This window comes from Cannabis sativa, chromosome 5 (genome assembly GCF_029168945.1).
Source record: "Cannabis sativa cultivar Pink pepper isolate KNU-18-1 chromosome 5, ASM2916894v1, whole genome shotgun sequence".
NCBI classification, from domain to species: Eukaryota; Viridiplantae; Streptophyta; class Magnoliopsida; order Rosales; family Cannabaceae; genus Cannabis; species Cannabis sativa.
This window is the reverse complement of record NC_083605.1, coordinates 65254476-65278427: the sequence shown is the minus strand read 5'-3', so window position 1 is coordinate 65278427 and position 23952 is coordinate 65254476. Positions and strand designations below refer to the sequence as shown.

The 23952-nt window shown below is 37.0% G+C and overlaps 2 protein-coding genes and 1 non-coding gene across 4 annotated transcripts; all 3 read left to right on the top strand.

Moving 5' to 3' along the window:
- Window positions 1-13081: 13081 nt before the first annotated feature.
- Window positions 13082-19388, top strand: LOC133038435 (uncharacterized). Its single transcript, XM_061116590.1, has 6 exons — window positions 13082-13390; window positions 18303-18451; window positions 18533-18706; window positions 18791-18895; window positions 18966-19137; window positions 19235-19388. The coding sequence occupies exons 1-6, from the start codon at window positions 13082-13084 to the stop codon at window positions 19322-19324; spliced, it is 999 nt and encodes a 332-aa protein (XP_060972573.1). The 3' UTR covers window positions 19325-19388.
- LOC115696135 (small nucleolar RNA snoR27) lies at window positions 14868-14957 on the top strand. The gene has a single exon (XR_004007729.2). It is a non-coding gene; the product is annotated as a small nucleolar RNA snoR27 (small nucleolar RNA).
- Window positions 19389-21934: 2546 nt separating the features above from the next.
- Window positions 21935-23198, top strand: LOC115718156 (uncharacterized). 2 transcript variants are annotated; one of them, XM_030647116.2, is made up of 2 exons: window positions 21935-22270; window positions 22403-23198. In XM_030647116.2, the coding sequence occupies exons 1-2, from the start codon at window positions 22211-22213 to the stop codon at window positions 23015-23017; spliced, it is 675 nt and encodes a 224-aa protein (XP_030502976.2). In that variant the 5' UTR covers window positions 21935-22210; the 3' UTR covers window positions 23018-23198. The 2 variants fall into 2 exon arrangements, with proteins under 2 accessions (XP_030502976.2, XP_030502977.2); XM_030647117.2 differs by having other exon boundaries at window positions 22010-22290.
- Window positions 23199-23952: the final 754 nt, after the last annotated feature.

Genomic DNA, 23952 nt, shown 5'->3' with positions numbered 1-23952 from the left:
TACCATACCGACCGAATCACCACCCACCCACCCAAATCTCTTCCTCGTGGAACCACCCACGCACGACGTTCATCACCCACGCGATCCCTCTCTTCCACGCTGATCCCTCTCTTCCTCCTCGAACCACCCACGCCCATCCATCTACACCCATCTCGACTGAACCATGCACGCCGATCCACCATGCACGGCGAACCACGAAAACTGGCCAAACACCACCAGAGACCCACAGCCGCACCATCTCGATCGAACCGACTTGCGAGTTGGGAAAAAAATTGGGTTGGGCCCGACGAGTCCGCTGGGGACCGATAGGGGGTCCGACGGGGCCGAGGGGGGGGGGGTCCGAGGCTTGCAAGCTGGGGGGTCCGATGGGGCCTGATGGGGGGATCCGATGCATGTGCGGGTTGGGAAAAAATGGGGTTGAGTTATGTGAGGGTTATTTTTGGGTTTTGGTTAAAAGTGCCAAGTCCTGGAGACCGATAGAAGACAGCTAATCTGGTTTACCATCACTGATCTTCCGAAGCTCATCATCGACGGTGGGTAAGACTCTGTCCATATGCCTACGAGATGCCTCTATGGATCTCTGCCCCATGGCTGAGTTCGCCCCTCAGCTAGGCCTCTGGGCACCTTTTCCCAAAGACCGAGTCTTCATCAATGGAGGGTGAACGATCATGGGCTACCCAGTTGGTGTAGGCCCAAGAGGAGGCGGAGGAAGAGAAGATCCTACAGCATCACCGGAGCAGGTGGTCCGGGCCACCTTAGCCCTAAGGCAACCTGAAGCCTCGCCTGAAGGCCTTCTAACTAGGTCTCTGAGCCTAGAAGCCATATCTACCAGAAGGAAAGTAACAAATTCAGACAAGTTACAAATATTCAATACAAGAAAAAAGGAAAAAATAAATGGTACAATCAACTATCAACTACCATCATCCTCAGAAGAGGAGTCATCTAAACTATCATTAGCTATTGCCTTGCCCTTGCCTCTAGATGTAGGCGAGGGGCGAGTAGGTCTTACAGAACTCTGGTTGCCAGCCTGGCAATGTGAGGATCAAAAGGTGGTGCTCTACGGTAAGATTGCTTGGTTCTGGCCATATGTATCAGTATCAACCTCAAGATCACTCAAAAAGTTGCTAGAGAATAGACTGGATGCTAGTTCACAAAGGCAAGACTGACTGGACCTGTGATAACGCAGTTGTCACCTCCCTAGACCGATCTCAAAATCACCTACATAGAAGAGACAAGGGGAGGTGAGAAACTTGGAAAAGTGACAAGGTACAAAGAAAACTCTAGCTAATCGTACCTAAGGGTACTTACCAGAAAAATTACATCGTACAAGGCTGGGTATCAGAGAAGTAATGTGTAACGCCCTAAATAATTAGGCACGCTACCTAAAAATGATTATGAACCCTAATCCCCTAATCGGGATTACTAATTAAAATAGCGCAGAATTTAAACTTTTATATTAAACAGACTGAAAATAAAACTTGCAATATATCTAAACTTTTCAAAATAGTTGGGATCCCAAAAATATTTACAACTTATTACAAGTTCTTTCTTACTAGCCGACCTATGCGGCAAAACAGAATACAAAAGTCAACACTGATAGACCCATAACCCGCTTGGTCTGAAGTGGCGTGAACATGTACATTCTTCGTCCTACTCCTGAAACTCATGGTTAATCAGCCACTGACTTACCCTTTCCTGCACAGTAGAGCACCCGTGAGCCAAGCCCAGCAAGACAGTATAAATCATAATAAACATAATATGCTCATTTACATATGTCTGTATAGCACAGACCTGATCACTATATTAACATGCCCATTTATGTCTACGTGGCATAGACCTATGTGTTGCGCTCACACATCTAATTAAATCTACGTGACGTAGACCCACGTGTTGCTCTCACACGTCTAAATACATTAAGGCCTTAGAAGTGGTTCATCTCGGTTATGTGTACCGAGTCCAACCTGATTATGCCTTGAGCGCATAATCCATAAATTTCATTTTAATTAACATGGCATGGCATTTATACACATATTTCACTAGGGTAATAACCCTAGGCTAACAAATCGTTCCTATTAGGGTAATAACCCTAATCCCGGTTACCATTACTCACATATGTCATATTCAACATAAGCGTCACTACGCATACTCTACGTGCAAACTACTGTCTTACCTCTTGTCCAGCTATAGAAGGAATTTCCAAATCCCCGGGTGCTCCTGATCAGGTGCCGGTAATCCTAGTCACACAAATCTGGGATAATTCATACTTAGGGTTAACCCCTGACTTTTAACTCAATAAAATTCAAGCATGGCATTTACAATACAGATAATCACATAGAGCTCGAAAATAGCTTTCCAACGGTATAAAGAACGTCCCAAACGGAGTCCCGAGTCAAAAGTTATGGCCAAAACAAAATCAGAAAAAAGATGGCTCACTGCCAGGTTTTATGGCCGCGGCGACCATAGATCTGGCCGCGGCCACTGGGTTCGAAAAACCCACAAAACCAGATTTTAAGATCTAAACATGCCCACTTTTCCATATAATCGAACCTCAACCAAAACAGGGAGTAAAACACAATTTCATGCTTAAATTCATCACAGAATATGCATCCCAAACATAAGATTAACAACCCTTAAGTCAAGCTCAACACTTGAGCAAAAATTCAACCTAGAATTCAAGTCCATAACCATGAACATCAAAACCCCAAAACACAAACTCAAGAACAACACTAAAATCAGAGCTGCAAACTCAACCAATAACTCATAAATTCTGACCTAAGCTCACATTCCATACTCAATAAACATATATCACAACTAAATTATGCTTTACACACTCTATTCACCAAGATCAACATCAAAATCAAGAACATGCTATTCACAATATCACAACCATTTTCATGCTCTTCTAACAACAAAAATCAGCAAACTTTAATTAGAAATAAAGCTGAGAAAACTACCTTAAACTCAACCCAAAAGCAAGCTCAAAATTCCACAATTGCAAAGCTTTGATTCCACACCAACTTCAAGCAATTCTCCAAACAAATTTTGAAAAATCAAGAGGGTTTGGAAGAGAGAAAGAGGGTCGGATGAGAGAGAGAATAACACCAGAAAATACAATTTAATTTCTCTCAAAATCAATTTTTGGTTCAAGTAAATCACTTATGGTCAAATGACCATTTTGCCCTTAAGGCTTAAAATACACATATTCATTTTCAAGGGCATAAATGCCATTTCACACCCAAATATTCCCAATTAAATTTCAGATTATCACATATCAAATAAAATACCAAATAATCAATTCAATTTACATTTCGGTCCGGCCCAAAATTCCCGAGTGTGACTATACCGTGCCAACCTGTCACAGCACACCTGAAAAGACAACACAGGCATATTATATAATAATATAGTTCTATTAAGCACGTAATTAAATTAATCTCAACAATTTACCCTTCTCGGGTCATAATTACCAAAATGCCCCTGGCTCACCAACGGGGTCTTTAACATGTTAAATTTCATATAATTTCACATATATTGAACTATATAATAATATAATTCCTCAATTAACTCATAATTATCTAATTAGGGTTTTTGCTAATCCTTTTTTTTATTCCGAGTATTACAATTACCCCCTCCTTATAGAAATTTCGTCCCGAAATTTACCTGAACAACTCCGGATATTTCTGCTGCATATCCGTCTCGAGTTCCCAGGTTGCCTCTTCTACTTTACTGCTCCTCCACAGTACTTTCACCAGTGCCACAGTCTTGCTTCTCAAGACTTTCTCTCTTCTATCAAGTATCTACACTGGTTGTTCCTCGTATGATAAGTCCGGCTGAAGTTCCAATGCTTCATAACTCAGAACATGGGACGAGTCTGAGACATACTTCCGAAGCATTGAAACATGAAACACATTATGTACAGCTGCCAGCGCTGGGGGCATAGCCAACCTGTACGCTACTTGCCCTATCCTTTCTAGGATTTCAAAAGGTCCAATGAACCTCGGGCTAAGTTTTCCTTTCTTCCCAAAGCATTTTATGCCTTTCATCGGAGATATTCGGAGAAATACCATGTCCCCGACTTGAAAATCAATATCTCGACGGTTTGGATCGGCATAACTCTTTTGCCTACTCTGAGCCGCGAGCATTCGCGCTCCAATTTTGTCAACTGCCTCACTTGTTTCTGAACAGCTTCGGGACCCAAGAACTTTCTTTCACCCACTTCATCCCAGTGAATAGGTGATCTACATTTTCTTCCATATAAAAGTTCATAAGGAGCCATCCCGATTGTTGCCTGATAGCTGTTATTATAAGAAAACTCGATCAGGGGAAGGTACTTTACCCATGATCCTTCAAAGTCAAGCACACATGCCCGTTGCATGTCCTCTAAAATCTGAATGGTCCTCTCGGATTGTCCGTCCGTCTGAGGATGAAAAGCTGTGCTGAACTTTAACTGAGTTCCCATAGCTCGATGCAAACTTTCCCACAATCTTGATGTAAAATTCGGATCTCTATCCGACACAATGGACTTTGGGAGACCATGCAGACGAACAATTTCTCTAACATATAACTCAGCATACTGATCAATGGAGAAATTCGTCCGAACAGGTAAGAAGTGAGCAGACTTTGTAAACCTGTCCACTATGACCCACACAGAGTCAAATTGTCCCGTGGTTCTAGGCATACCTACCACGAAGTCCATGGCTATATCTTCCCATTTCCACTCTAGTATTTTCAGTGGTTGCAGCAACCCTGCAGGTTGTTGGTGCTCAGCTTTCACTTGCTGACACGTAAGGCACTTTGCAACATACTCAGCGATGTCATTCTTCATGCTTGGCCACCAGAACATGGCTTTTAGGTCTTGGTACATCTTTGTCGACCCTGGATGAACTGAATAAGGAGTCGTGTGAGACTCATCCATGATCTCTTTCTTGATGTTCTCATCCATAGGCACACAAACTCGATTCCCAAATCTCAACATTCCCGTTTCATCTACTGAAAAATCACTAGCCTTCCCAGCCAAAACCCTAGCTCGGGTTTTTATCAATTCTGAATCCTGCTTTTGTGCTTCTTTAATTCTCTCAAGAAGAGTGGATTGCAGGGTAATATTAGCCAGTTGCCCTACAATCAACTCAATTTGAGCTCGAGTCATTTCATTTGCCAGCTGTTGGGAGATTTGCTTCATAGAATTCAACTGACTCTGACCTTTTCTACTCAGGGCATCAGCAACCACATTGGCTTTACCAGGGTGATAAAGGATCTCACAATCATAATCCTTCACCAATTCTAGCCAACGCCTCTGCCTCATATTCAAGTCTTTTTGGGTGAAGAAATATTTTAGACTTTTATGATCAGTGTATATCTCACATTTCTCGCCATAAAGGTAATGCCGCCAAATCTTTAGCGCAAATACCACTGCTGCGAGTTCTAAATCGTGAGTAGGGTACCTCTGCTCGTACTCCTTTAACTGCTGAGAAGCATAAGCTATTACCCTCCCAGCCTGCATAAGCACACAGCCGAGACCCTGTCTCGAGGCATCACAATATACAATAAACTTTTCCTTATCTGAAGGAAGAGTTAGTACAGGAGCGGTAATCAAGCGTTGTTTTAACTCCAGGAAACTTTTCTCACACCGATCAGTCCAAACAAACTTCTGGTTCTTTCGGGTCAGCTCCGTTAAGGGTACAACAATCTTTGAAAAACCCTCAACGAACCGACGATAATAACCAACCAAACCCAGAAAACTTCTAACCTCTGTAGCAGATTTCGGTGCTGGCCAATCCCGAACAGCTTCAATTTTGACCGGATCCACCATGATCCCATCTTTATCCACTATGTGCCCCAAAAATGAGACACGAGATAACCAGAACTCACACTTTTGAGCTTGGCATAAAGCTTGTGATTTCGTTACCTTTGTAAAACTGCTCTGAGATGCAACTCATGCTCTTCTTCGGTCTCAGAGTACACCAAGATGTCATCAATAAACACAATCACGAACCTATCCAGATAATCCTTAAACACTCGGTTCATCGAATCCATGAATGTCGCCGGGGCATTAGTGAGTCCAAAAGACATCACAAGAAATTCATAGTGTGCATACCGAGTACGGAACGCAGTTTTCGGGATATCTTCCTCTCGAATTCTCAGCTGATGATAGCCTGAGCGAAGATCGATCTTGGAAAAGATCGTCTTCCCTTTCAGTTGATCAAACAGATCATCAATTCGAGGTAAAGGATACTTGTTCTTAATGGTAAGCTTGTTCAACTCTCGGTAGTCAATACACATTCGCAGGGTTCCGTCTTTCTTCTTCACAAATAGAACCGGAGCACCCCAAGGTGAGTAGCTCGGTCTAATGAATCCCAGATTTAATAACTATTGTAACTGTATCTTCAATTCCTTCAACTCGGCTGGAGCCATACGATACGGTGCCTTAGACATTGGATCCACCCCTAGAGCCAGTTCAATAACAAATTCAATTTCCCGAACAGGTGGCAATCCCGGCAAATCTTCTGGAAAGACATCAAGGAACTCACATACCAATTTTGTATTCTCAGGCCCTGATGTCACAGGTTGGCTAGTGTCCACTGCAGTGACTATGAACCCTAGACAACCTCTACCCATCAGGTCTTTAGCTTTCAACAACGTTATTCTCGGTATGCGCGCCCCCTGAACTTTACCCACGAACACCGCTGGGTTAGCACTCTCGGGCTCAAACACCACCATCTTCCGTTTACAATCAATCATTGCTCCATACTTAGACAGAAAATCCATTCCCAGGATTATGTCAAAATCAGATAATTGCAGTTCAATTAGATTGGCGGTCAATTCACAACCGTCAATCCAAAAAGACAAGGACCGAATCCACCTTGTGGATACTATCAGGTCTCCTAGGGTAACAGGGTTCCAAACCCCGAAGCATAAATATCACATGGCTTATATAAACTTTCTATCACTCTACTCGATACATATGAATGAGTAGCTCCCGAATCAAACAATACAGTATAAGCACAACCATTAATAGACAACTGACCTGTCACAACTGACGGACTAGCATCAGCGTCTGCCTGAGTTATAGTGAAAAGTTGCCCCGGGTTCTGAGCAACATTCTTCTTAGGCTCTTCTCTCTTAGCTTGGGGACAGTCCCTGATAAAGTGGCCCACCATGCCACACTGGAAACATGCCTTGGCTCGGCACTCACCGGGATGATGCTTCTTGCATTTAGGACATTCTGGATATGATCGGAATGAGGACCCGCGACCCTGACGGCCACCTCTGTTTCCCCGAAACTTTCTATTTCCCCCTGAAGCTTCGGAAGCTTCAGCCTTCCGCTTATGCTCAGGGTTGCTACTGTCGATTCCCTTACTGACATTACCACCAGCAGGAGGGTTTGATGCCATGGCGGCATCCTTTGCAGCCTGCTCCTTCATTACCTGCTGCTCGGCCTCTTCAGCAATTAAGGCCAAGTCTACCACTCTCTTATACAGAGTGTCATGGGATGTGGTAATTTTCAAGTCTCTACTGATTGTAGCATTCAGTCCTCGAACATACTTCTGCTTTCTGGTGAAATCTGTAGGCACCAGATCACCAGCAAATTTAGATAACCGATCGAATTCCAGAGTATACTCGGCCACAGACATTTTCCCCTAAGTCAACTTCACAAAATCTTCTTGGTGTGAAGTCCTTACAGCCACATTATAGAACTTTTCCTCAAACAGTTTCTTAAACTCATCCCATGTCATCACACTGACATCCCGGGTTTGATTCACTATGTCCCACCAGACGCGGGCATGATCTTGAAACATAAAGGCTGCACAATTTACCCTCTCAGTTCCCATCACCCCCATATTATCAACGATACGGGTAACAGTGCTCATCCACTATCGGCCTTAATAATGTCAATACCTCCCAGAAAAACTGGAGGTTGCAGCTTCACAAACCGCTCGAACACAGAGTCCCGGTGCGGCATAACATACCCTTGGTTACCCACCACTGGCACAGGAGCTGGTGGTAACCCTTGATTAGCTGGGACAGCTTGTTGCCTCAAACGTTGCAACTCTTCTTCTTGACGAAGTATGACACTCCGCATTTCATGAAACATCTGCTGTCAGTCAGCAGGAGGATCAGCATTAACAGCCTCCGCATTATCCCCCAGATTTTGCGGAGGTGGAGGCGGTGCTGGTGGATCGGTTCGGGTAGCCCCGGGCTCTACTTGCTCGCCCTGTGGTGTGGATGATTGCGGAGGGTCCATTACTAGTACCCCTGTAATCAACAATCCCAGCGAGTTAAGCACCGATACCACACTTACGCACTTATTGCCTTAAACCCTAACTCATCTATTTACCTCATACATATTTACATAGAAAATTAGCATTTATAGCATGGCATCACATAACACATACATACTCTAGATGCTTGCATACTGCCTAAAATGGAAAGCGGTAAACAGATGATCACACATACAGTCAAGTATTTACTCTCAATACTTACTGCACCATGAGTCGAGCTTATCTTTGACGACGAATGTACATGTTCGATCGGTCTACAGGAAGTTTAAAAACCTTAGCGCTCTGATACCAAATTGTAACGCCCTAAATAATTAGGCACGCTACCTAAAAATGATTATGAACCCTAATCCCCTAATCGGGATTACTAATTAAAATAGCGCAGAATTTAAACTTTTATATTAAACAGACTGAAAATAAAACTTGTAATATATCTAAGCTTTTCAAAATAGTTGGGATGCCAAAAATATTTACAACTTATTACAAGTTCTTTCTTACTAGCCGACCTATGCGGCAAAACAGAATACAAAAGTCAACACTGATAGACCCATAACCCGCTTGGTTTGAAGTGGCGTGAACATGTACATTCTTCGTCCTGCTCCTGAAACTCATGGTTGATCAGCCACTGACTTACCCTTTCCTGCACAGTAGAGCACCCGTGAGCCAAGCCCAGCAAGACAGTATAAATCATAATAAACATAATATGCTCATTTACATATGTCTGTATAGCACAGACCTGATCACTATATTAACATGCCCATTTATGTCTACGTGGCGTAGACCTATGTGTTGCGCTCACACATCTAATTAAATCTACGTGACGTAGACCCACGTGTTGCTCTCACACGTCTAAATACATTAAGGCCTTAGAAGTGGTTCATCTCGGTTATGTGTACCGAGTCCAACCTGATTATGCCTTGAGCGCATAATCCATAAATTTCATTTCAATTAACATGGCATGGCATTTATACACATATTTCACTAGGGTAATAACCCTAGGCTAGCAAACCGTTCCTATTAGGGTAATAACCCTAATCCCGGTTACCATTACTCACATATGTCATATTCAACATAAGCGCCACTACGCATACTCTACGTGCAAACTACTGTCTTACCTCTTGTCCAGCTATAGAAGGAGATTCCAAATCCCCGGGTGCTCCTGATCAGGTACCGGTAATCCTAGTCACATAAATCCGGGATAATTCATACTTAGGGTAAACCCCTGACTTTTAACTCAATAAAATTCAAGCATGGCATTTACAATACAGATAATCACATAGAGCTCAAAAAGAGCTTTCCAACGGTATAAAGAACGTCCCAAACGAAGTCTCGAGTCAAAAGTTATGGCCAAAACAAAATCAGAAAAAAGATGGCTGACTGCCAGGTTTTATGGCCGCGGCGACCATAGATCTGGCCGCGGCCACTGGGTTCGAAAAACCCACAAAACCAGATTTTAAGATCTAAACATGCCCAATTTTCCATATAATCGAACCTCAACCAAAACAGGGAGTAAAACACAATTTCATGCTTAAATTCATCACAGAATATGCATCCCAAACATAAGATTAACAACCCTCAAGTCAAGCTCAACACTTGAGCAAAAATTCAACCTAGAATTCAAGTCCATAACCATGAACATCAAAACCCCAAAACACAAACTCAAGAACAACACTAAAATCAGAGCTGCAAACTCAACCAATAACTCATAAATTCTGACCTAAGCTCACATTCCATTCTCAATAAACATATATCACAACTAAATTATGCTTTACACACTCTATTCACCAAGATCAACATCAAAATCAAGAACATGCAATTCACAATATCACAACCATTTTCATGCTCTTCTAACAACAAAATTCAGCAAACTTTAATTAGAAATAAAGCTGAGAAAACTACCTTAAACTCAACCCAAAAGCAAGCTCAAAATTCCACAATTGCAAAGCTTTGATTCCACACCAACTTCAAGCAATTCTCCAAACAAATTTTGAAAAATCAAGAGGGTTTGAAAGAGAGAAAGAGGGTCGGATGAGAGAGAGAATAACACCAGAAAATACAATTTAATTTCTCTCAAAATCAATTTTTGGTTCAAGTAAATCACTTATGGTCATATGACCATTTTGCCCTTAAGGCTTAAAACACACATATTCATTTTCAAGGGCATAAATGCCATTTCACACCCAAATATTCCCAATTAAATTTCAGATTATCACATATCAAATAAAATGCCGAATAATCAATTCAATTTACATTTCGGGCCCGAACCCAGTTCGGCCCAAAATTCCCGAGTGTGACTATACCGCCCCAACCTGTCAGAGCACACCTGAAAAGACAACACAGGCATACTATATAATAATATAGTTCTATTAAGCACGTAATTAAATTAATCTCAACAATTTACCCTTCTCGGGTCATAATTACCAAAATGCCCCTGGCTCACCAACGGGGTCTTTAACATGTTAAATTTCATATAATTTCACATATATTGAACTATATAATAATGTAATTCCTCAATTAACTCATAATTATCTAATTAGGGTTTTTGCTAATCCTTTTTTTTATTCCAGGTATTACATAATGTCTCAAGTATAACAACTTAGACGAATGGTGAGTCTTAAGTTGTGCGTTCGACCATAATAGACTCACCATTAAGTCTCATACAGAGTTTCTAAGAAAACTACGTGTGAGACTAAGGTTGTACATGCCTACAAGGCCTCAACAAAACCCTTATTGAGGTTAAAAAAGAACAAAAACTTAGTCGCCCGCTTGGAACCTACGCCTTGGCCGACCAGGGTTCCCAGGTAGAGAGAGGGTCGACCAGGGTTCCATGACCCAGTCAAGGGCCGAGCAGGGACCCTAAGCCCAGGCATGGGCCAGCCAGACGTTAAGGTAAATCCCTATGGCCGGCCAGCTACCATGAGAAGACCCTATGGCTAGCTAGGTCTTAAACAAGGCCCCTATGGCTGGCCAGGTTGTGATATGGATTAAAGTGTATGTTTTTCAAGAACTCAAACATGTTCTTCGTGAGTCAGAGAGTCAAGAATCATAATGAAGGTCAAAATTGAATCTTTTTTGTCAAGAAATCACACATTACACACCCCCAAAACTATCATGCGGATCAAAATACCAAAAAGATTACAATCTAACGTGGAAATCAGAAAATATTCAAAGCGAAGAAAAACTTCATAACAACCATGGAAAAATCAAATAAACAAGTGAAGAACGGGACTTGAAAGCTTACCCGCTACCAGAAAGTGTTGACGAAGAAGATGGGAAGGTTACATCGTCAAAATGGTGCAAAAATCCTGAAAGAGATGGAGCACTATTGGGTGTCACCCTCTAGAGAGAAGGAAGAGCTTTTAAGGGTTATTTTTTATAAAGAGACATTGCAATCTGGGAAATGTGAAGTGATTTCCCTCCCATAAGCTTATATAGCTTTCATGGGACCTCTTCTCACTTTCCATGCAACATGTAACTAAAAAGCATGCAGAATAGTAGTGCAGTTAACTTAGCAGTCAAGAGAAAATATTTTAAAGGCTAATATTTTCCTAATCAAGGTTACATCAGTCTCGACTAAGTCGGAAAGTCCCTATTTGCACAGACATCTACATAGAGACTTAGGGGTAAATGTTATCCCGATTTTTACCCACCTGACGTGGCATGTCTACGTGGCCAATGTCGCGTGGGAGTACAACTCGCTAATAAGAAGGCCAAGCCATCTACTCAGTACTTCAACCAACGTGGGGTCCGAGTACTTAGGAAGGACGACAAAATGACGAACTAGCCACCTCAAGGGGGCTGGCCAGCCACCCTTGTCCGGCCCTATGGCCAACATAGGCTGACCAGTTTTTGGACACCATATGGTCGGCCAACATGCACTTTGTAGGTGCATGGCTAGCCAACCATTGGCCTAGCAAGTTTTTGGTGCGCAACTTTCATCCGTGGACAACAAGTCAAACCACTAATTGGCCCTTAACAACCCACGAAAATAGAGGGAAAATATTAGTAACTTCCCTATTTTGAGGGGCAATTTAGTCATTTTTTTATTAATTTATTTTGCAGATAATAACTTTATTTACCTATTTTTAAGGAATATTAGGGATGTATGCTCTACTCTATAAAGAGCGTTAATCAAACCCTAAAACCCTAAGTCTAAAACCCTAAGCCTTAAGCTTTAAGTCTAATAACTCAGTTCATCTCATCTCTCTCTCTCTCTCTCTCTCTCTCTCTCTCTCTCTCTCTCTCTCTCTCTCTCTCTCTCTCTCTCTCTCTCTCTCTCTCTCTCTCTCTCTCTCTCTCTCTCTCTCACGCCTACTATTGCTCTATTCTCACTTGATATATCCCAACTCTGGTTCTCACATTGAAATATTAAGAAAGCCACTTCAGATCCCATTACTATAGTGATTTAAGTGGTATTATCTCTGATATCAATACAGCTAAAAAGAAAGTAGGTCATTACTAACTAAGGGGACCGAACCTTTATAGAATCTTATGTCTATTTATTTTTATGTTCTAATTGTGTAACACGTGGTAAGCATCAGTATTATATTCGACTCCACTATCAATTGGCCAAATCTGAGGTCAATAATGAGTTTGAGATGAAAGAACTAGGTGCAGCGAAAAGAATTCTTAGCATTGAGATTATCAGGAACAAGCCACATACAATTACTCTAACTTAGGAAGGCTATCTCAATAAAGTGATTGAGAAGTTTGGCACAAAGGATGCCAAACCTATTTCTACACCACTAGCACCTCACTTTAAACTACAACAAGAACAATCTCCCAAAATAAAAGCTGAAATGGTAAAAATGGAGAAATTTCCATGTGCTAGTTGTGCTGGTATTCTCATGTATGTTATGGTCTATACAAGACCAGACCTTGCTCATTGTATGAGTGTAGTTAGTAGATACATAGTCAATCCAAGAGATCATTATTGGACTGCACTCAAGTGGATGTTAAGGTACGTCAAAGGGACTTTGAGCACAAGTCTGGTATATGGAGGAAAAACAGATCAAAATGAAGAGGAAGTGATTGGATTTGTGGACTCAGATTATGCTACAAATTTAGACACAAGGAAAACACTAACTGGTTATGTGTTTACAGTTCTAGGAGGTTGTGTAAGTTGAAAATCCAACTTGCAAAAGGTTGTAGTACTCTCATCAACTGAGGCAGAATATTGGCTACATCAGAAGCTATTAAAGAGGCTATATGGATCAAAAGTTTAACAAAAGAAATAAGTTTCAACTCAGACAACATCACAGTACACTATGATAGCCAAAGTGCATTAGATTTGATTAAAAATCTCATAATCCATGAGAGATCCAAGCATATAAACATAAAGTTACACTGGTATACCAGAGATGTTATTGTTGTCAAGATAGTTGGTGTGAAGAGGATTAGTACACATGTCAATCCAACTGACATGTTTACCAAACTAGATACAAGGAAAAATTTTAGGCTATGCCTATATTGAAGATAGAAGGAAATAGAAGCCACTATTTAGAAGCACTCAATGATTCATGGAGTGACCAACTTTTTATTTTGTTAATTTTTGTAGTTTTTCTTAGTTTTATAGTTTTATCAAGTGACTAAAATAGGTAGAATTGTGAGAGATTTTAGACACTTGGCTAAGAGATAACTAACTTACTGTCAAAATAGTTAGTTAGCTGGTTAGTTAGCTTGGTTTTTCCACCCTTTTGGAGCCCACATATGAGTCGGGTCTTTTGTTCTTAGCTCTAAGTGATGATCTAGAGAGAGAATTTGAGAAGAAAATGACGAGCAAGGAGAGATGTACAAGAGTTGTGTGTGTTTGATTACAACATCCTGCGAGTTAATTGTAGGTGTAAGACACCATTCACTACTACAAAATTCACTATTCACGTCGGTCAACGTGACTGTTCATCGCGTTGACCGACGTGAATAGTACCATATTCAATATATTCGTCATTTTTAAAATGTCACAAAAAATAAAGAAATTGCATCGGTTTTTTGTCCGTCACTAATAACCCAACCGACGGTAAAAGTCAAAAAATTAAAAAAATTTGTTCATTATTAGCGTCGTTTTAAAAGCCTCACTCATATTTTGTGTGGCATTTTAAAACCGACGGTAAAGATATTGTGAGTGTGAGAAAACGACGCAAATCCTACTATTGTTCACTTACCCCCAAACAGTCGAATCACACTTTCATTTCGAGCTTCTTTTTCCCTCTCTTTTTCTCTGAACAACGCTCTCTTTCCCTCTCTTTCTCTCTTGCGATTTCGAAGGTCTGAAGGTGTCAATCGAACTGCGATTTTCCCACCTCCGTAAGTCTCTCTCTTTCCCTCTCTTTTTCTCTTGCGTTCTCTCTCTCTCTCTCTCTCTCTCTCTCTCTCTCTCTCTCTCTCTCTCTCTCTCTCTCTCTCTCTCTCTCTCTCTCTCTCTCTCTCTCTCTCTCTCGCTCAGTCTCTCTGTGTTATAACAGCTCTCGCCCTAGCTCTGAAGGTTGCGATTTCGAACCGGCCGGCCACCTCCGTAAGTCTCTCTATTTCCCTCTCTTTCTCTCTTGCGTTCTCTCACTATTCTCTCTTTTCTTTTCTTTTTCTTTGTATACGCATATTGGATGAATGATGTTTAAATTACTGTGTTATCTATCGGCAATTTCCTATCAAGGAATTGAAGACGATTATAGTTGATTGAGATCTAGTTTTCTTATGTTTCTTCTTCATTTTTCTATTGCGTTTTTTTTTATTATTTTCTTCATTTTTTTGTTACATTATGTTTTCAAGATCATCTTTCAGTTATATCCACCCTATGTGACATTCGTTTCTCAGGTTTCTGTGGAAATATGAGGAAAGATGAACTCAATCTGTATTTGTTTGAATTTTTATTGTGATGGTTCAATGTTTATATTTTGGTAAATGGGATGGTTCAATTCAATCTTCATGTTGTATGATGGAAATTTGTAATAAATAGGATTTCAATTTTTTGCAAGTATAACCCTGTTTTTAATATTTCTAAATTTCTATGTGTTTATTGCTTAACATTATTAATTGATTGTCTGAAATGAAACTACTTTATTTATACTTTTACAGTCTCTTTATGTTCATATACCTGCTAAACATCCTTCCTCTTTGCCTGAGCTGGAGTTAAGGAACTAAGGCCAATTTTAGACTTGAGTGCATATGAAAAGTCATTATGATTTCATCAGAGCATTGTGCATCACTGGTACCCAGCACTAAAATTTTATTGCTATCTAAAGTCATAAAATTTATACTGTGAGATCTGTTTTGGTGTGTAGTGCTGACCATTGGTAATGCTCTTTAGTGTTTTTCTTATTTAATGGGCAACAAAGTATCATTAATAAATTATTTCATTAGAGATTTAAAATCTATAATTACAGTTCTAGTGGTGGAATGAGTGTACGCAAGATGGTTGGGAACTAATTTTTTGTTATGATAAATGGTAATTAGAAGTAAGATGCAAATGTCATTAAGCATGATCTAGTTGATTGAAGGCCATTAAGTGTAGAAAGAGTATATATGCTCTATTTTCATCATCAATGGATAATTTCTCATTTTATTGAGAGTTTTTAATCCAAAATTAGGGCTTTCTGAATGTTAGAAATTTAGAAATACACTTTCAAGTCCCAACCAAAGTCAAAAATACCAACCTTGAAGCTCTCCTTTTGGTGGTTTTCAGCTCTAAACATTTCTCTGATTGGACCCTTTAAGGGTCTTTTTGTACTTGTCCCTACATACTACCTAGAAGAAATCCTCACTTCAAAATATATATATATATATATATATATATATCTGGTATTTTGTGAAATTTTTTGAATGAATACAAAACTTATAACTCTTGTGTTTATTTTGATAGAAAGAATATGAGTTAAGGATTGAAAATAACATATTTTTGTATCACTAGTGATCATTAATAAGCCTTATCCCCTAACTATCTTTTTGTGAATTGGTTAAGCCATTAGTTTTCTTATCATTTTGTGATATCATGATTAACAATCAACACAAACAAACAAGAGACAAATTAAACTTTAAGCAAGATTTTTATTTCTATGTTATTAAAAACAAAAATTGAAACTGTTTTTGAGACTTCCATCTTGCTATGCTTTTGGTTTAGCTTTGAAATTAGGCTTTTCTTTTTCCTGCAAGTGAAATTTTTATTTAAGAAAAACGAAGTGCTACCACAGTGGGGCTAACTCCAAATTTTAGATCTTAAGTTTGAGGTTTCATTCTTGAGATGTGATAAATAGTATTTATTATATGTTATAATATTTATCTATTCTTCTAAGGTTACACTCAATTTTTTTTTTATTCAATATAAGTGGCAAAGGTTTTGGATACCTTGAAACCTTTTGTGGCTACTTTTAATGAGAAAATAATTCTTTGTTTCTGTATTGTTATTTTCTATCCGAGTAACATTCTTGTCTAGTATGATATATAAATTGTATGTACGTACTTTTGTTTTCGCATTTTTGGCTATTCGACCAAATATACAATTTTTCACATCACTACTTTTATTCACAATGCAGCTTTTCAATTGTGGTAGTATCTTTCGCAGAAATTGCTTGAACGCTAGCTTGGAATTGGTAAGCTATTCAAACTTTATTTTTTTATATTTTATAAATCCTAGAAGAGTTTGAATATCCTAGATATTCATCCATAGTGAAGTATGTTCTGGAATTGCATGACTGCGGTCGGATGGGTGGTAATATTTGTACTGTTAATTATAGTTTTGTTAGTTTGTATTATTGTGGATGTTTTAATAGATTAATTGCATGTTTAAAATTTTCGGGAACATCTGAATTATAGATGTTATGCTGTCGAAATTTCTACTGAAAAAACACTTTTCATAAGACCAAAATAGTGTTATGAAAATTTACCATAACAAATAGTTGAAGGTACATATCCAATTACAATGCAACCACAATCTATGAAACAATACACATAATTTAAAACAACAAAACATAAATAGAAAAGCCCACAATACATTCTAGAAGGCCTTCCTAAAATTCATTATGCTGTCAAATGAATTCTCTCTTGATGTTTGTTGTATTCTCATAAAATTCCTTTTTTCTCTTTGATTTCATTACAAAATTTGGGTCCATTTAATTGAGATCAAATAATCCAAAAAAAAAAAAAAACCAATGACTAAACATTCTGCAAATGTTTTCACTATTGGGACTGGGACCAAAATCTGTTACATATATATATAAATATATATATATATATATATATATATGAATATTGTTTATTGATAGAGAGGAGTAGTGGAGTAAACCGTTTTATGAGATTAACTAAAATAAAATTAATCAATGATAATCCATATTCATTTTTACAATTGAAAATAAATATTAGAAATATTGAATATCACATTACATACATGCTCACACTTGCCAAACTCTTTTCCGAAGAACATATCTTCCCACTCTTCTGATCCAGCCAGTCTTGATATTGTCGTATCGCCAACCCACTTTTTGCCACAATTATTTAATGTCAAAAAAATGCAATCAATTGGCTGATCTAAAAGAGCTATAAAAAGTCCCACTTGATCCAATATCAAACCCAAGTGTGTAAGTCAATAATATCTTAAAAATAATTAACTAGAAAGCATCAAGACTAACAAACAGGTTGAACATTATACAGCTCAAGTATTAGCTAAACATTTTCAAATTGACAAAGTACAGTGATAAAATTTTCTATTTTATTTCTACAAGTTAATACAAGCACAAAAACTAAAAAAAAAAACCCAGTAAGTTCTGCAACTTGTATAAATGAGACAAATCTAACTACAAAATAATAAATGCCAGTGAACCCTCACTTTACTTTTAGCAACTCCAACCTCAAACCAAGAAACGAATTTACCAAGTAATGCCAGACAACATTACTTATCAAGTTCTTGTAAGAAAAACAACACTACTAACATAGATTCCAATATATCAATATCAATCAATACAAAATAACAGAGTAGAGAAATATAGTTATACACTCTTAGTGACTAAATAGTAATTATAAAATTTACCAAATATTTCATAGAATTGGCCTGCTAAGAAATCAAAGAGATACTATATTAAACCAGAAGTGTTCGGAGGAGAAGGCCAAGAGTGTTGGATCAGCGCTGACGAGGTGGAAGATGTGTGCGAGCTCCATAAGATTGGAAATACTGTTATGTCTCTTTGGTGCAGGTATAATAGTTAATAACTAAGTTAATATCTAAGTTAAAAATTATATATACAACTGTTTATTAATAATCTATTTTAATTTAGTTATTTGCAAGAACACACACTTAATCTTGGTGGGTTGAGGAATACATATGCATTTAATAATCCTGCTTCGGTATCAACTGAAGCTGGTAAACTCAAACAACGTTCAGAGAATCTATGTGAGCGAATGATGGGTATGCAACCTGAACAATGGTTGATATGTCCGTGGAATTCAGAGTAAGTATGCTTTTATATTAATAAATGTAACAAACTAATGGATCGATTAGTGAGTTGACTGAATTAACATGTTTTGTTCTGTAGTGATCACTGGTTGACAATTATGATTCATGCCAATACTCAAAGTGTTGCATATCTTGACTCGACGAATGACTTTATCCGAACTGATATTATGAAATGTATCCAAAAGTAAGTTATAATTTTTTAAATTTAGATTATGTTACAAAGCAATTCATTAATTAATTTTTTTTTTGTTTAGTGATGTGGACATGTACAGGATCGAAAAAAATATACGAAACAAGGGTCCAGTAAAAATCAACCAATACACGTGTCGACAGCAGCCGGATGGAGTACAATGTGGTTATTATGTTATGAAGATTATCCAGAGTTTCATGACTATTGTTAATCCTGCAAGTTTTTTGAAAAATCATGTAAACATGAATAACTACTCTTCTTTATTTAGTTTGTATTTTAATTATATATACTTTTAATATAATTATTAATATTTTTTTATCTTTTGTTTTACAGTTCAAGTTAGATGCTCCTTATAGTAACGAGGAGATCAATGCCGTACGGGATGAGTGGGCCGAATTTGTGAAGCCTTTGATTATAGATTAAGTACTTAAGGTTACTACACTTTTCTTATAATACATGAGTAACAATTTTTATGATTATTGTTATCTTTTGCATATATTATTAGTTTATATTTAGTTTACGATATACATGGAATTTAAGTTTTAGAATCGATTTTATTAATAATTTTGGTATTGTGTGATTAGTTAATAGAATCAATTACTAATTTTATATAAGTTTTCGAAATGTTATTTTAATTTTTTTTGTATTATGTATTTACTATATTATATAGAGTTATTCTAAAATTTGATAATGCAGGTGGGGAAAATTGCATGAAAAATTTGCAATTTTCCCTTACTTATATTTGTGCTTCATTTTATAAGTGACGCGATAAGTAAAAAAAAAAGAGTATTTTTGTAATAGATATGGCATTTTTAAACCGACAGAATAAGTTTTTTGTGACAGTTTTAAAATGCCATGAAACATTTAGCGTCATTTTTTAACCGACGCTTAAAATAAAATAGAAAAGTAATTTTTTAGCGTCGGTTTTCAAATGACGAAAATTGTATTTTGCGTCTTTTTAAAAACGACGCAATAAAATACTATTTACGTCTACGGATTATACGTCGGTTCTGTAGACCGACGCAAAATCTTTATATGTCACTTATAAAACGACGAAAATACCTCTTTTTGTAGTAGTGATTACTAAATTAATATCTAAAGATCATTACTGTAACTCTGAGTAACGTTATTTTTCAATAAAGATTGGTCACAAGGTGGTTCTTCCTGGAGATTAGATCCAAGTAGTAATTGTTTGAGATTGAACCTCGTTAAATTAGTTGTCTTCTGTTATTTATGCTACAACAATCTTTTATAGCATGTTATTTTAGTTAATTTCTGATTTCTTTAATTGCTATTAATTTTGTTTATTCTGCATTAATATTAAAACTAACATGTTCTTGAAAACATATTTGAAATAAATTAACTACATTAAAAGATAAAATATATATAAAAACAAAAAATTAATTATTGTAAAAGAAAAGGTTATTTTGTCATTATTCATACCTTAGTTATGTACATGGACAAAATCACTCTTATTCAAATCTTATTAGCATAATAAATTGATGAGACAAATATTGAATTTTACTAAATATGTTTTTAGATGAATTCGTAATCAAATATGTAATCACACGTTTCTTTCTAGTATCAACACAATGGCTTATTAATGCGATATTCCATAGCTAGATTTTGCATTTTCACACTATAGTCAATATTTTATGACTTTGAATAGTAGTATTATTGTTAGTGGGCACTAAAGTTTTTTTTTTTTTTTAGTGCGGTTATCTTATCATCATTTTCACAAACAAAATCCATTGTGGATCTAAAAAAGAAACATAAATATTAATATAATTAGTGGCTACTTTTTTACTATTTTCTTACACAATATATTAAAGGAAAATTCTACAATGCACCCCTTAAAATGGATATATCGATGCACCCCTATCTGTTTTAGCATCTGAAATAATTTTTTAGTTAAATTTTTTCTCATGGTCATGTACGTTATAGTTATTTAAGACATCCTGTAAAATTTTAAGAAATTTGAAAAAGTTTAACATGCCGAAAATTATGTTCAAACAGTGTATTGCACGCGTGACTATTTTATTTTATACGCGTGTAAAATAGACTGTTTGAACATTGTTTTCTATATTGTAAATTATTCCGAATTTTTCAAAATTTTAAAGGATACCTTAAATAGCTATAACGTACATGAATATGAAAAAAAAAATTAGACTAAAAAATTTTTCTAGATGCCGAAACAAGTTAAGGCTGCACCAGTACATACCTTTTAAGGGGGTGCATTGTAGAATCACCCTATATTAAATGAACGGTTATAGAAGCTAATCAATCAAGGGCCAGTTCCAATCTCAGATATGTTCACAACAAGTTGCCATTAGATACCTTTTCCAATTAAAAAAGAAATGTAGTTTAAATTATTAATTAATTGAAATCCCATAAATAAACATGAGCTATTAAAAGCAATTCTACTTTCATCCCCATCTATTTCAAATTAAAATGATGATATTGTTATATTTTACTATATTAGTTAGCCCCAAGATTTATCTTATATAATTAATAAAAGACTAATCTCTTTTTCAAAGGAGTGATCTGTTTAATGTCTTTTCTTGACTAGACTTAAACTTTGGATCATTTACCTAGAACGAACTTAATACTTATTCCAGTAGACAAGTATAAACTGTTAAAAATGGATTCTTTTCTATGCTTACCTACCATATTATATATAGTCTTTTATATATATGAAAAAAAAAGGAACTTGAGAAACAAGATAAACCCTAATAAAACTTACATAGAACAAACATAATAAGACTAGTTGGTGCCAACCTCTTTCTGTTTTTTTTTTTCTTTTTTTTTTTTTGAGTGAAAACCACCTTGAAATATTAATATTTATATTATATATACATGTTTGACAATAATATAATAATAAACAGGGTTGCTGTAGTACAACAATATCTGGGGTACTAGTATTTCTAATTTAAATAATAATGTTATAAAATAAAATACAATAAAAAGAAGAGAGAATTAGAATAAGAAGTTGCTAATACTAATCCATTGGAATACAAATCCACACGTTGGAGACTTCATGGTTTACAACTTAAAACTATTATCTATTAAATAATGTCAACGTTCCAACAAATTACAAATCAAAATAACAAAAAGAAAAAAAACAAGAAAAAATCTAAGCTCATTTTTCAGTCTCCTAATAAAAAGCCAACTTGAACTCTTTTTTCCCAAACCAAAAAGTTTGGCTTGCCACCAAAGAAAAAACCTCTCCTTTATACATATACAATAACTCTTTATATATACAATTTTAAACCCATATTCCAATTTACCCATTAATTAAGAAGAAGAAAAATGAAGCTAGTTTGGTCTCCTGAAACAGCATCGAAAGCTTACATCGATACTGTCAAATCAGTAAGCAATTTTCTCCAAAGGTTTATATAATAAAAATAAATAAACGTTATCGGATTATTCTTAATTTTAAAGAGTTGGGTATTGTATAATTGTTAAATTTCAACAAATTTCTGATCTGGGTTTTATCTTCAGTGCGAGATTTTTCGAGATTCGGGTGTGGCGGAGCTGATTTCGGCCATGGCGGCCGGCTGGAACGCGAAATTCATCGTGGAGACATGGTCGCACGGGGGACCCATCACCACCAGCATCGGCCTCGCCGTGGCTAGCCGCCACACGTGTGGAAGACACGTGTGCATAGTCCCGGACGAGAGGTCGAGTACCGAATACGTTGAGGCCCTAAGCGAAGCTGGGGTTTCGGCCGATGAGGTAATCGTGGCCGGCGATGCGGCGGAGGAGGTTATGGAGGATTTGGTCGGGGTCGATTTTCTGGTGGTCGATGGTCTGAGAAAGGACTTCGCTAGAGTTCTGAGAGTGGCGAAGATTAGCCAGAGAGGGGCCGTTCTGGTTTGTAAGAACGCGTCGGCGAAAAACGCCGCCGGGTTCAGGTGGCGGAGCGCGGTGGAAGAAGGTGGTTGTGGGTCGCGGCGGCTGGTTCGTTCTGTGTTTTTGCCGGTCGGGGATGGACTTGATATTGCCCACGTCGGCGCCGGTGCCGGAGGGAGTTCGAGTCCGGTGATGGGAGATCGTCGGAGATGGATTAAGCATGTCGATCGACAGTCGGGAGAAGAATATGTTATTAGAAAGTAATTTTTAGATGAGAAAAAAATAGAAGAAAAGAAAATCTAAGAATTATTTTTATTTTTATTTTTGGGATTTAATTATATTTTTATGTACATATTTTACACTTACCACCAACTAATTGGTAATTGTTATGATATTGCTCTTTTGTTTTGAACAAATTGAATCACTTGAAGAAATTTTGGTGCTATGTGATCTGTGTTTATATAGTCGTAGTTATGAATTAATATCTTTTCATTGTAAGCAAAAATTTAAAGAAATTGATTTTAAAAAGCTAATATTTGAAAAGTAGTTGAAATGCAGTTAATAAAAGCTATTTAATATGCTAGTAGTTAAACTCTGCATGAATTTCGCAAGGTTTTTTTTTTAATTTAAAAACGTAAAGATTAAAAATTGATACTTTTTAAATTGCGAGAAACGAGTTAAAAAAGATCGGGACCGAAGAAAAACTCAAAGTGCTCTAAATGATACATTGAGTAGATAAATGTTTATGAGCATGAATATAGGACACTATGGAATGTTATTTTAATAGATCTTTTCATCATTTTGATAATGATGAAATGATTATTTTATTTTAAAATAGAAAAAAAAAATTATTTTAAAGAGAAAATTTAATAATTTTTTTTATCAATGTATTTTAAATTTTATTTCATTTTTATTTTTATTCTCATTTTCATTTTTATGTTTTCATTACTTGCAACCAAATGTCATTTAAAGGTCTAGTAGGAGAGACTATGCTAATTGGTTAGAAATGTCATCCTATGATTTATTTTTTTAATATAATAACTAATTTATTGCTAAGAGTGAGACAATTTGTTGTGTTAGACAACAACCTCAGCCAATAAACAAACAATAATCAACACACCAGAAATGAATTAATGAATTGCAAAAAATATAATAACAGAATTTAAAGAACACAATCAAGATTATAGAGGTTCGAACTT

Excerpts from the sequence above, each read along its gene's own strand:
- LOC133038435 (XM_061116590.1), top strand. The coding sequence starts at position 13,082 with ATGGAGAAATTTCCATGTGCTAGTTGTGCTGGTATTCTCATGTATGTT. Across the intron at positions 18,452-18,532 it reads GTTATGTCTCTTTGGTGCAG|TTATTTGCAAGAACACACAC; the intron begins GTATAATAGTTA and ends ATTTTAATTTAG. Across the intron at positions 18,896-18,965 it reads ATTATGAAATGTATCCAAAA|TGATGTGGACATGTACAGGA; the intron begins GTAAGTTATAAT and ends TTTTTTGTTTAG.
- LOC115718156 (XM_030647116.2), top strand. The coding sequence starts at position 22,211 with ATGAAGCTAGTTTGGTCTCCTGAAACAGCATCGAAAGCTTACATCGAT. Across the intron at positions 22,271-22,402 it reads ACATCGATACTGTCAAATCA|TGCGAGATTTTTCGAGATTC; the intron begins GTAAGCAATTTT and ends TTTTATCTTCAG.